General features: G+C 40.0%; 1 protein-coding gene across 1 annotated transcript in view; it reads left to right on the forward strand.

Moving 5' to 3' along the window:
- The window catches only part of SMS (spermine synthase), a 46,062-nt gene that overhangs the window by 4,469 nt on the left and 27,570 nt on the right, over nt 1–14,023 (forward strand). Inside the window, exon 2 of the mRNA XM_027902470.1 lies at nt 9,789–9,909. Within this exon, the coding sequence (XP_027758271.1) occupies nt 9,789–9,909 (121 nt within the window). The remainder of the gene's footprint in view (nt 1–9,788; nt 9,910–14,023) is intronic.

The following is a 14,023-nucleotide window of genomic DNA, read 5'->3' on the forward strand; positions in this document are numbered from 1 at the left end:
CCTTTTGCTTGTCTATATAACTGTCAGTTAAATATAAGCAAGGTTGAATCTCTGGTAGCTGGATAGCACAGCCTGACTTTTGGTGATGGCCTTCTCAACAGCTGATAACATAGAGCGCAGCCCTTTGGGCAGAAGTATCTTATCTGTGACCCTGGAGATAAACAGACAACTTTAGCAAGCAAACAATGCAGTGATCCCTATTCTAAAATACAGTAAGGCTACTTTAACATTTATAAAAATGGTCACACGTTGCCGGCCTTCCGTAATTGGGGCACAGAAGGCCTTAACTGTGTATTTTTCATCAGAAGGGATGGATTTGAGACTCTTCAAGTTATTTATTTTAAGGACTTTATTATGACAGTATGTAGATACTTGATGCCTTATACCTGTACAGGATTGATTTTAGATACACTCTATGTTATAAATCTGCTTGTATGTGGGAGTGTTCCCATCCATGCATGAATGTGTCATATAAGCTTAGGTTGGGATTATTGTTGGGGGGTTATATATAATTCATGATACAGTGTTCTGCTGATAATATTCAGGGCCAGGGCACAGGTGAGTGAGCTGGTGGAGGAGGGCAGTGATGACCTAAACTGGCACAGCTGCTGAAACAAATTAATACAAAATTCTTGTATGAATTAGCACACAATGGGAATGCTGGGCTTGGAATACAGGTAAGGCAATCCTTGAATTTTTAAGAAAAACAGTAAGTTGGTGTGTGTGCACATGATCTGTTTTTCCTCAAATGAATGATTTTGTGGAGCTAGAAAGAAGGGAGTTACCTTTTGCAGGCTGAGCGTGCTCTGTCAGTGGCTTTTTTCCTGTCTGCAGAGTCCACTGCACAATTCTGAATCTGTGTGTGGTAACAATTTTAATTATAAGGTGTTCTAAGTTACTTTCTTAAATGTTCTTGTATTGAAGTGTTGAAGTTTTTACTTAGGCTTTCAAATTGTTAAATATTTGAACTGCATGCAGTTCAGCTAGTATTTTCCATTCTTGTCTTTGTTTTGATTGGAAGTCTTGATGCTCTTCATAGAGCAGTACCACACTTTGGTGGAACTTATTTTTGGCTGTGCTGATGTAAATTTTTGGAGGGGCGAGAGTAGATAAGGGTTTGAGTTTTGCATCCCTTCAAAGCCTTGTTAGTCGAGTTTCCTCACTTGAAGGACTAATTAAAAAAATACCTTTCTGAAGGTATGATTTCCTAGAAAGAAAGAGGAGTGTGTAAGAGAACTAGATGATGAGGAGGGGTGCTATATTGTCTTTTTCTTTTGACTGTCTCTGAAACCTCTACCTGAATTTCTATCTGCGAAAATTCTACATGAGTTCAGCTGCTCCTATGCTGAGGTAGTTGTGCTTTAGTGAAGACAACTTGGAATTGGTGCTGGGTTTGGTTTATTTAGCAGATAATCAGCAGTTCAGGCTGAGTCATGTTTCATCCCATACAAAGCATGGAAATATCAGAAAGCAGAAGAGATGGCTGGCATTGAAAAGTTGATATTTTTCTTGAAGACTTGCGGAGTTGTTTTTCAAGTAAGTCAATCTTACTTGTGAAGGAGAAGGGTTAAACTAATATTAAATACTTGGAAGTTGCTAAGATTATACATGAGAAACTTCATCAATAAAATCTTTGAGCACTCAGCTATGTAGAGAGTGACTTTTAATTTCATGTTCTCTGTGATGGGTGCTTTTGTTGCCTGATGTACTAGAGATGCTGGGGCTTTGTTTTTCTTGTGGGGCAGATTCTGCTTTTTTGGCAGAAGCTGCCTGCAGTTAGGTTTAAAAACACATTAAGTATATTTGAACATGTTGTGGGGGAATGGCATCTCTTATCCTCGTAGCTAAATTTGACTGGTTCTGTCAAGTGTTGAATTGTCTGGAGTGCTGAAACATCTGATTACAGTGATAACATGCAGATGATATGCTTATCTCTTTACTTCAGTGATTTAGGGTATGCTCGCAAAATTTGCTGACTCCTTGACTGGGATATGTATGTGAAGACCATGTAAATAAAGATTAAACAAGACTCAAGTAAATGTCTCTGGACTTGCAACCTGGGCTAAAGGTGTGTTTGCAGCTACTTTGCAGCTGCAGTTCAGGAGTGGGTCTGTTTTAGTTATGTTCCCTTGGTAGCCTCCCTGAGTGGTGTGGGCTCAGCCTTTGCTTTTGGCTGGGCTGTTCTGAGCTGAGCCCTGCAGGTCTCCACAGTCTGACAGGTCTGGACTGAGAACTGGCCTGCTGTGTGTCAGAGCACAAATGGGGCTTGTCAGGAGGTGTTAATACAGGAATTAATAGCTTTCCATTTTTAGCAGTAAGGACTGCTATGAACTCATTCCCTGCTTTGGTTGGTTTCTAGTTTTGAAGATTTAAAATGCTTCATGACTGGAACTCTGAAAATATAATTATCTGATTCTCCAGCATGATGTCAAATCTCAGTGGCCGCTTGCTGAGACCTGAAGGAGCTGTCACCTGCAAAGGTGGAGGTTAGCAGCATGGGAAATATTTTTCATGAGGGTCTGATTAGAGGCTGCAGGGCAAATTCCTGCAGGAAATGAAGACTGTTTTTGACACAGCAGTATTTCCCATTTCAGGTACATTTCTCTGACCATGCCTTTTAAATAGCAAAATCCTTGGAAGGAGAAGAAAGTACATATGACAAGTACTAATCACCTAATGTTTCTGAAGGATGGTCAGGTACTAGGTGATGAAAATGGCTTGAGAGGTGTAAGTGAACAAGAGAGCTGGCATTAGTTAGGCATGCTGAAGTTCTGTTGCCAAGTGCATTTTTTTTTTTTTTTTTAATGGAAGGGCTGCAGATATTTCAACCGGTGCTAAGACTCAAAACATGAACAGTTTTGTATGCCAGATGATGGACTTGAGTTTATGAGTTACTGGGAGACAAGTGAGGTTAGTGGAGTTGAGGCATTGAAACCACAGTTGTTAGTATTAAGGCTCAAGCTACCCATCATAAGAAGGAAGTTTTTTGAGTACACAAATACTCTGTGTAAAGGTGGTATGCCAAAATTATAAATGAGAATGTTAGTTTGCAAATACCTTTGGTTTACCTCTTGACCTACTGCTCAGCTCTGATCTGTTGAGATGAAGAGTTACAAGAAGTTTAATAGAATGCTGTCTTTCCATAGCAAACTTAGACTTGACTAAACAGTGAGTCTGAAAGAGTATGAAAGACTTAGATGCTTAAAAAAGGTGTAAAAGATACTGTTTGTGGGTTGTTCAGAACAGCATGACAAGTATTTCACATCTTTCTTCTAATCAAATGTTGCTTCTGTATTAAAGAACAGTGAACTTATATGAAGTGGAAAAACCTTTAAGACTTGTAGGGTAAAATAGCAATTAGGGAAAGAAAAAAGTTAAAAACTTATTAAACTAAACTTTTATGTGAATATTGAACAGCATGCAAAGCCACTGTTACTTGTGAAGGCCTAAAATTTTTTTTCTTTCAGAGTTACCAGAGAGTGGCTGGACTTTGCGATGTGTTGTGCACCATTCCAGAAGATAAACATTTAAAAAGCTGTTAACTGTAATTGGATGTTACTTCATAACTAGCTGCATTTAGATGCCAGGTATAGAAAAACTCTTTTAAAGCACGTATTTTATCAAATAAAAAGGGAGATAACTTGTAAATGTCATGGTGAACAGGCGAGACTTTTTAAACATTATTTAACTCTGCATGTGATTATTATGAAAGGTATAGTAACCTTAGTAACCTGGCAGTTCTTTTTTCTTCTTTCCTTTGTTTTTTTTTTAAAGGGGCACTACTCAAATATCTTCTCCTTCAGAGTTGTCCTGGCTGTCAGAATTTGACATGCTTGGTGTCTTAAACTTGTTTTATAGAATGTTCTTGTGGGACTTGTCCTCTCCAACTGGAAAACATAATTTGGTCCTCAGTTGCTTCCAGCAGCAATGAGGGTCTTCTAAAAGTTTTGCCCAAAGCTAAGAAGGAAAAACCCCTCATAGTTTCTTTTGATGGGTTCTTTTTAATCTTCCTTAGAGCATTGTGCTGCAGGAGTCATTAGGAATGAGCCTTCAGATGTTGATGAATCCATAAGTGAAGGGACCCTGTATTTGTGCAAGCCAGGACAAGTATGCTTGCAGTGGTTGATTTCCTAAGTAACTCCCAAGCAGAGCTGTTGCTGTTCACTGTATAACCATCGTTTTTAGTTGAATTCTGAAGCTAGACTTTCCTCAGTGTTGCCCTATGACAGGACAAGAAGCAGTGGGCACAAATTGAAACACAGAAAGTTTGGTCTGAATATGTGCTGGATATGCTGTATATGTAGCATATGCAGCCAGATAGCTGTGTGACCTGGCTGTGCCGGAGGGATGCACACAGAATTAACCTTAAGTGGGAAAATTGGATGTCTGGGAAGAGGCTCTTGGAAATACTGCACTGAAAAGTTCTAGTGTTTGGCAGAGAGCTTTATCTCGTGTGAGTGCATGTTTTTTGTGTGTTTCTCTTGGCAGTCCCAACTAACATAAAGGTGGTAGTGGGTATCTAATACTTTGAGAGCTCATTCTGATTCATGATTGATTTACTCCTAGCTTCCCAAAGGACACTTGGATGCAGAGTGACTTACATTGGCTGTGGTGAATACGTGGACGTCGCCAATAGGTTCATGCTCTTACTGTTGTGACACAGAATAGCTGGTTTTGCCTGTATTCACTATATAGCTGGAAATCCTTAGGAGTAGGAGTGTGGGAGGTGTTCTGTGGAAAAAGCGCTCTCTACTCTTAACCTTGTGTAATACACAATGAAATGGAGTAAGTGCACTGGAAAACTTGATCTATTTTTCTCATGGATGAGTGAATAGTAGATGACTATTTCCACTTGCTGCCCCTTTACATGTGATGCATGATTTGTTGACTTCTCTGTATAAATCAATATGATGAGGATGATCCTAACAGGTGCAAATTGATCGAAATAATTTTAGTATAGTTTTATGTTTCCTGACGTTTTCTGCTTTTGCGGAGCTGACAAGGACAAAACAGTATTTTTTGTGGCCGAGGGGGTGGGTGGTTCCGATGGGAGACTTTCAAAATTAATACCCGGGAAGTGTTTGTTGCTAAGGCCAGTTGTTTTTCATTTACATCTGTTGACATGTCAGGAAAAAGCTACTGCTTTGTTCTGGGCAGTAATGAAAGCAGGGGGTTTGGAGTGTGCTCTGATGGGGGGGGTACTCTTATTCTTCTGAGGCACGGGGTTGTTTTGTTCTTGAAGGACAGGGACCAGTTTAGCCAACTGTTGGCTTTCCAAGTTCTTTGTTGAGCCAGTGTCTGTTTCAAACACCAGTGTGCTCTGTGCACTTATTTTCTGTGCAGGCTGATCCTTTTAGCTAGGGCAAAAGGAGTACAGTTCCTAAGGGTTCAAGTTTTTAAGAACAAGATTGCCATGGAGGAGGTTGGTGACTAAATGATAACCAGTTATCTACAAGTTATTATGTACTGTTCTATCCTCTCATGTATGGTAGAGAGGGGAAGCTAGTAGGATGGGGCTGTTGGCTTTCCATAAACAGTGACTTTTAGCTCTCCATTTGTTTTAGTGCCTAAAAGAAAGCTAGGGCATGTAAAATACAGGCACAGGAGCCTGAAGCTTCTCCTTGGCTCTGGATTTTAAAAGTTATGAATAATTTGATCACTAAACATTTCTGCAGCACACCTCTAATTCCAGGGGTTTTTTTATGATTAGGATTGGGATGCAGTATTGGTACTGGAAAAATGCATTGGATTAGTTTGAGTGAGATTCCCTGTACACCTGTAACCTGGTGACTCCGTTTCCAGTAACGGGTGGAGGGAGGCACTGTGAGTGGCCGAACTTGTCTCTGATGGGCTCAGTGCCAGAGCAGTCAGGTGTGCTGCTGTATCAGGCTGAAGGCACAGCCCCCTGCTGCTCTTCTTGCACTGCCCCAGGACCTCATCTGCTTAGAAATTAATCTCTCTCAGGTGTGCTCCCTTCATCACTTGTACTCCCTTCCCTCCTTGTCTCTGCGTATTTTCTTATCCTGTGATAATTTTGGAGAATTGGAGTTGCCTGTGTGCAAGAACATCAGACTTGCATAACACAGCAATTTATTATACTGAAACAATATACCAGCCATTCAGGTTGCTGTTTGCCATTATCATATTCTGCATTTTGCCTCCTAATATGTGTTAACTCTTTAATGTGTTCTTAATGAAGCATTTGATTTTTCTTTTCTTCACCTTTCTCTATTGAAAATGTAGCTACCGAGCGAAAAATGCATCAAATGCAGAAGCATATATAAGTGCTTTGATGTGTCCTATTATTTTGGTTATGTTGCATTCTCATTTGTCAGAGGAAACGATGTAAAATTAGGGGAAGAAAATTTTGGAGTTGGATATAGCATGAATGTTTTCAAATGAGAGCTCATCTGTTCCCATAGCTTACTAAGACTTTTGTCAATATCTAGTGTTAGGGTGTCTTAAACCGGAATAGTCTGGCTCAATAGCAGATTGCTCCTTGTTGGAGTATCTGGGTGAAACTAGCCAGTGTTTTTCATGAGGCTGGACTGGATGGTGACAGTAACTCTGAACTTGGAATGCTCTCATGTTCACAGATTACTGCCAGGTAATGGCTGCTTTGCTGCTCCAGTGTCAGAGGAGTGTCTGCAACTCCTGCAAATCATCTCCTAAGTGTGCTGGGATTCAAAAACTTTCTGGCTAAACTGGGTATTAATTCTCCTGAAAAATAGGTATATCTCAAATCTTATACAGTGTTTTTTTGTTTCTGTTCTCTAGAGTTGAATCTCCAGGCTTTTGTCATTCCTTCTACCAAATAATTACCAAATACTTGAAACAGTATTTCACACTTGGTAACTGGAGTTTGTTTCCTTTGTTCCCGAATAGAAGAAAAATAACTACTTGAATAAACATTTTGATGTAGATTCAGACGTGTTCCTATTGTTCTAATCATCATTGTCCTTTTTGCTTATCAGTGTGTGATCAAGCATATCTGAGCTGGGAGTGAGGTGGTGGTAAGTGGATTTGGGTGAGAGATACTGAGATTGCTGCAACTTCCTGATGCCTTCCAGCAACCACTTGTGCCTCGGACATTTTATAAAGGAGTTTCCAGCTTGAAAGAATTAATTATCCCTCCGAGGCAAATCTTGTGTGGTATAACTAAAAAGAGACCTGATGAAAGGGCATGTTGTTTTAATTTACTAAAGTTAATAGCAGAATAGGAAGACCTTAATCAAGCTTGTGCCTGGGTGTTTAGCAAAGAAATCTGCTGCTGAATGATGAGCAGGTTGTGAGGGATTGGTATGTTCATGGAGCAGAAAAAGATCAGTGATGTTTGTCCTGCAGCATCTGCCAGGATGCACCTTACAGGAATCCTTGAAGCTGTTGAAAACAGGCTAAATGTGTCATGAGCACTTCAGTTCTTCCACTGTGTTCTCCATCTTACTGTGTCTTGGAGGAGCTGTGGAAGTGAGGGGATCTGAGTTTCATGCTATTTTACTGCCCTGGAAGGGCACTGTATGTGTTACTAAACTGAGTTCTTGTTTAACATTGTTGTGGTGGTGACTTAAGAAGTAAGGAAGAGACAGAAATGAGTATGTGTCTTGGAAAAGTTGAGGGAGAAGGCAAAGGACTGGGGCAAGGAAACAAATGCCAGGCAGAAAGGGTGGACCACGTCTAAAGTGACAAAAATTCTTTGTGAGTGTATTGGCCTTGGAGTAGCTGCTCCTATCCTCTCCAGAAACAGCCCTAATGCCTGCCAGAAACTGCAGGTTTAAAGCGTGCATTGCAAAGTTCCTGTCCCAGTGCAAAGCTGCAGAGATTAGAATCAGTTTAAGAACTGTGGCTCTTAATTGTGGCCCCATTTCATCTATGCTTCTGATGTCTGAAAAACCATGTTGAGTTGATTGTTGGCCCACTGTAACCACGGTTATTGGGCAGACAAGCTGTGTGTTACGAGCCTTAATTATTGCCTGTACCATGATGCTGGATTGGAAACCTGAAAACTTACCAGTACAAATGTAGCAGAATTTTACAGAAAGGTAGGGGGGAGGAAAAATCTTCATAGTAGGAGTGGAATCTGTGTGGTGTTTCATCACTGGTGCTACTGACTGAGAAGGGGCCAGCAGTTAAATCATTCACTGCTGTCCAACAGAATTTAGTTCTATTGGTTCTGTTTTCCCTTAATTTGCCACATGAAGAATTAATGAGTGAGGGACAGAAGGTGAAAAGTAAATGTGTATCTTATGCATCAAGATCAGATAGTTTGGGCAGTGAGAAGCAAAGCCTTTCCATTTTTATTAAATATCCTTGACTGTTGGGGAATTGGTTTGCTCTTGATTTTGTTTGAGGAAGATTAAAGTAAACACCTTATCTGTTACTTCAGTCTGTCTGGTTAAAACTTCCGGGGGTAATTGAGTCCAGGGTTTACAGATGGGCAAACATAAGTTTCAAGTAATCAGATTTTTAGCTTGTGGAGTTTCACAGAGATGATAGATGAGCTGAATTTGGATTTATTTGGTATGGATTTTTTTGTTTGTTTGTAGCTGGTACAACTCAATGGCATCCTGGAAATTATTGCTGATTTATGTCTGCAGGCCACACTTACTATTTTCCAATGTATATGCATTTTGGAGGCAGGGATTAAAACAAAATAATTACCTTGGCAATAACTCTTTTTAGTAAAGTTGTGGGAAAGAATGTCTGTGCTGAAACATTTGGCTCTAAGCTGTGCCTCCATGATGTGGCTGTGCTGGGTGGTTTCTCTGATAGACCTACTCTAAATCCTGGTTTTGTTACTGACATTTTACATGACCATAGCGGTTTAGATCTGTGTTTGTGAAGCAAAAAATATGATACTCGCCTCACTAGGACAGCCTGTAGATAATTATTTTGTTAGGTCTGTTCACTGACATAAGTCCTTCCAGTTTTGTTCCTCTTCTGGTAAGTACAACCTTACCAGCATCCTCCATGACCTCGCACCTTGTCGATTCCAAAATAAATAGGCAAAACTTGCAACTTGTTTTTGAGGCACTTGTTTAGAGAATCGAAAGTAGTTATAATGAACAACGTTGTGGGTAAAAAAACCCTCACAAAACTGTGTGCAGCAAAATTGAGGCTTCTGAAATCATGATATTCTGACTGAAGAAATATCTTGATAGACAAATCATGAGCTTACTTTTGAAGATAATTGCCAGAGTAACCTCAGTTATTTCCAATTGAGTTTTTGTGGTTTTTTTGAGAGGTCTCTTCCATAGGAAGGTTTTTGACTGGAGATCTGCTCTGACCTGGATGTTAAAATATGGATGCTTCTGTAGGGGTTGAGGGAATAGGTTGGTTTGCCTTCTCTGGTTTTCAGTGTCTTTGTAGCATCCGTGTCCTACAGCTCAGCATTTTTTTTTCAAACTTTCATGTCAGTGCTGTGGTTTCTTTTTGGGAATATTGTTTGTGTTTTAAATGATTTTAAAAGTAATTACACGAGTAAGGACTTGTCTGAATTGTGATACAGAAGGTGACCAACAGTCACATAACAAAAGTACTAGTACTACATCTACAGTAGATAACCACTTCTGCTTAGGTGTGAAAACTGATTTTTAAAAGAAAACTGTTTGGATCCCCATGCAGTGAGAAACATCTCCGGGGATGGAGAGAGAAGATACATGAAGGATGTTCAGATGGTACTCAGATTTTAATTCAGGCTGTCAGAAAAAACTGCTCAGCCTTTAAAGGAAAGCAGAAGTGACTTGAGTGGAAAATCCTTACTGATTATTATTTCTCTCTTAATCTTGCAGCTGATTGCAATGCTGTTCTTAAAGCTCTACAGCCCATTTTTCAGGAGCAGGGAATGACAGAAACAGTTCATAACTGGGAAGACCATGGTTATTTAGCAACCTACATCAAAAAAAATGGCAGGTGAGTGAATTTTCTCCCTGTAGATTTTCATCTGTCCTCCCTTACATTTATTTCTCCCTGTGTGGGATTTCTTGTGGTTTTGACAGGACTAGCTGTTGTGTATGAAGTAGCTAAAATAAAGCAGAAACTGTTTATAATCTGGAATATGTAATCTTGAAGTTTGGATATCAGAACAGTTGAACTGGCCCATCTGGTCTGTACCACAGTATGGTGCCTTGGTCTCAGGACCAATCCTTCCAGATGCCGGACAGCCCAAGTCAGTTAAATGTATTTTGTAATTCTTGCCTAAAAATCTTTAAATATATCCGTGCCTAACCTTAGCATGTGAAAAATGAAACCTTTCTGTCTCTGTTTTGTTGTATGTGCATTCACATGCTTTATTCTTCAAATTCTCAAGCAGCTACTGAAGTAACTAACAGCAATATAAGAGTGGTTGGTGTCATAAGTGACACTCACATTAAACTCAGTCTGCTGGGGCAAACTGGTAAGAAAAAACGCATTCACTTTATTTCCTGATGCTGCTTTACAGTGTGAGGGGTAGCTGATTATGGTTCTATTAATTTGTGAACTACCATAATTTTACTGCACTTCATTTGTTTACAGTTGTTCAGTTACTTCCATTGTGGCAGTTGCTGCTTCTGTTTTTTTTCTCTTTTGGTGGTTAGGTTTGTTTGTTTGGGGTTTTGTTTGTTTGTTTTTTGTGGGGGGTTGTTTGTTTTTAATCTTTACTTACTTTGTTCTCCAGGACTGGAGTTAGGCTAAATAAACTTTCATTTGTTGGCTATCTTCTGCTGAGTGTTCTCTTAAGTAGCTCATTTGGCCCCACTCCTAACATAGGAGAACTGCTAAAGATTTTTAAGTTCTCCTTGTAATAAAAGGGGACAGATGTCTCTAGAAGGAAAATCATATCCTGGTTGAGTGTTTCGCCCTCTAGAATTTGTCTCTGTATGTTTACCATGTGTGAACATTTTTGTATTATGCATCTTCATATCTATGTATTTTATATATATAAATAGTATAGAGAACTACACTGTCAAACTTGGGACCCAAATTAAGGTAACAAGCTGATGTGAGTCTAGTTTTGTTTGTTGCTCCCAGTTCTGCTGCATGAAGTGCTTGATGTAATTCAGTTGGGTTTTTAAAAATGACGCTGGCTTTGTCTGGTCTAAATTATTTGGTTTTTATACTTGATGTACCTTGAAAAACCTGTTACTTATATCTTGTTTTTGTACAGCCTTGCTTATTATGTCTTTGGTTACATGGGCTTTAGAATCCTTCCCAAATAACTGCAATTCTGGATAACCTTTTGTTTCTGAGGTCAGTGAAAAGATAGCAAAATTTACTGCTCTGGTGCCATCCCTCCTCTATGCTTGCTTGGTTAAGCTTGTAATTAATTCTCCTAAAAGATAATATCAAGGATATACAATCTCTGAACAAATTAAAGATAAAATACTAAAAGTAAAAAAGTCTTAGAAGATGTAAAGGTTAGCTTTCTTTAATTACATGGACTTAATTTGCTTTCCTGTGTTTACTTGAGTTTGAAAGTGACATAAGTGAATTCTCAAACTGGATTTCCCCATTGCAAACTCATCTGATCATTCCCCTTAAGATGACAGCCCCTTCTAAAGGAGCAGTTTCCAGAGTTAAATTATCTGCCTTTTGATGGGTTCCAGGAACTTTCTAGAGAACAGACTTCTGTTATATGACTTTTCCAGGAGGTAATTGAACAGGCACTTGGAAGCATCTCTGGGGAAAAAAGGTCCTTATAAAGCTCTGAATTTTAATATATCTGACTTGATTTCTCTTACTGCACTACCAACTGGAAATACTTGTTGCTGCAAATTCCATTGTCTTTGTGAAGTGCTGGAGTATAATACTAATGAATGTGTGGAGGGAGAGAAGATGTGAAAGTTGATTTCTCTGTGTAGGAAGGGTAGGGAGTAATTCCTGGGAGAGACAAACCGGTACACTTGTGTACAGTGCTCTCATGGATACAGAGGAGTTGGTCAAGTTGCTGTTTTCCCTGGTAAAGCACAGGCCACATATGGATATCCTTATTGCTCTGAGTATAGCCTTGGCAGCGTATTGGAGAACTGTAAATTAATGAAATCTACCTTTTGTTCAGTTTTTAGTTGCTTCAGAACTGTCCTCATGTAGATAGCATCCTGTTCTCCCCACTGCCCTACTACGCTGTTTCCTGAAAGCCATGTGTGATAGATGAGCAATTGCTAAGCTTTGGGACAGGTTTCTAAGTGGGTTTTACTTGTGTTAGCCTTGTACTTTCCAGCACTGCAACACTTTGAATAGTCCAGCTTTTCACTATACAGCTAAATATAACTTCTCCTTTTGCAGCAGAGGGTGGTTCACAATATTCTTAACCACTGTGGGAGGATGAAGATGGGGAAAGTGTACCTGGTGGGCTTCCTGTAGGGAAGGAGAAGGGTCTGTTTTGTTGGGGTGTGGTTCTCTGTACCTCTGGCCATTTTTTGCTGTTGAGCTTCTAAGGAAAGCTCTCCAGGAGAGTATGCTAAACATAATGAAGAACTGCAGTTTGGGGTACAGCCTCAAAACTGAAGATTGAAGAACAAGAGTGTGTGGAAGAGTATTAAGGAGATAGCCCCTTGCAAATGAACAATTCCTTTTCTGGTGCAGTATTAAATGTAAATTAATAAAGTGGTTATTGCTTCCTCTTGGTATATTCATTGCTGTCTGAGCTCCAGTGCACACTGTATTTATCTTCCTTGAAAATTGCTCACTTTAACCAGCACTACTACAGAAATAAGTTGTCCAGCTAAAATACCTTCTGTGCTTTGCCCGCCCCATTGAACTGAATTGGGGCATGCATTTGCAAGAGAACTTTCTCTGAGTTTTTGGACCTCAGCAATTTTGTTCCCTGTGGTTGCCGAAACTGTGTATACTTTTTTTAACAGAAACATGCTGTTTAAGGTTGCCTTAATGTAGTTTGTTTGTATTTCTTTGATATAGTTTCAGTTAACTGAAACAAATGAAGGTGTAAACCCATAAAACCTAATAGACTGGACAGTTAAACCCTGCAAAACAAACACAGAATGAACTGATGAGCCCATGGAGGATTTGATACTCACTAAATAGGCATTATTTTAATACCAGCACATTTGCATTTTATCTTAGTGACTTCAAATGTCATACATTTTAAATTAGCATAAAAATATCTGACCCAACTAGGAAGACATTAGCCAGCTCGTACAGATTTTTCCTCTTCCTACAAAATGAAACTAGCTCATAGTAACAACTGGGAAAAAAGGAATTGTGATGAGGAGGGTAGGTATGTCATGAGCAGTTTCCTCTGAGGATGGCTAGGTGTAACTTGTCCCAAGTTCCAGAGGATGAAAGCTGCAGGAATTGATGCTGAATGGGAGCGGCAGCTTCGTGAGTATGTTCACACAAACACACTTCTAGCCAGCCAAAAGTGACTGAGCCTTTGCTATACAAAAATGCACAGCTGATGTAACAAGCTGGGTACTAATCCCTGGAAAATGATGTTTGAGGTGAGATAGTAATATATTGCTAAACAGTGTCTACACTCCAAAGTCTGCAGAGATAACCCCCACAGCCTGCAGTGTGCCCCGTGCTGGAGGGTTGAACTGTGGGCACCACTCTTGTCAAAACTTTGTCTCTGACAAAGATACCACGTGAACAGGCCCCATGGAGGGCTTTGGTCGTGAAACGAATTGGAGCTGATGTAGGGATTAAGACATGCTTTCCTGTTGTCATTACCGAAGCAACAGATCCCTATTCTCCTTTGTCCGAAGCTAAGCAAGCAAAAGTCACATGTGGCAACTCTACCTGGTCCATTTACTTGGTGATTTACTCTGACAAAGGACCTAATTGAGGGAGGTCCAGCTGAAAACATTTTTTAATGGGGTTGTCGACACAAGGCTCTAGAGTCGGGCAGGAAATGGGTCACTTGAGCCACTCAGTTCTTGTCTGTAGTGGTGGGGATGGATACACCCCTCTCTGCTTTGCCAGCCCCTTTCTCCAGCGCAACTTGTGGAACTGTTGCACATGTAGGAGAGGAGCTCGGTGTCTGAGTTTTGGGGCACCACCAGTCTCATTTTAGTGAATCTGTTTCCAG

This window comes from Empidonax traillii, unplaced genomic scaffold (genome assembly GCF_003031625.1).
Source record: "Empidonax traillii isolate 1590-97213 ecotype Southwest subspecies unplaced genomic scaffold, ASM303162v1 scaffold877:size283950, whole genome shotgun sequence".
Classification (NCBI taxonomy): domain Eukaryota; kingdom Metazoa; phylum Chordata; class Aves; order Passeriformes; family Tyrannidae; genus Empidonax; species Empidonax traillii.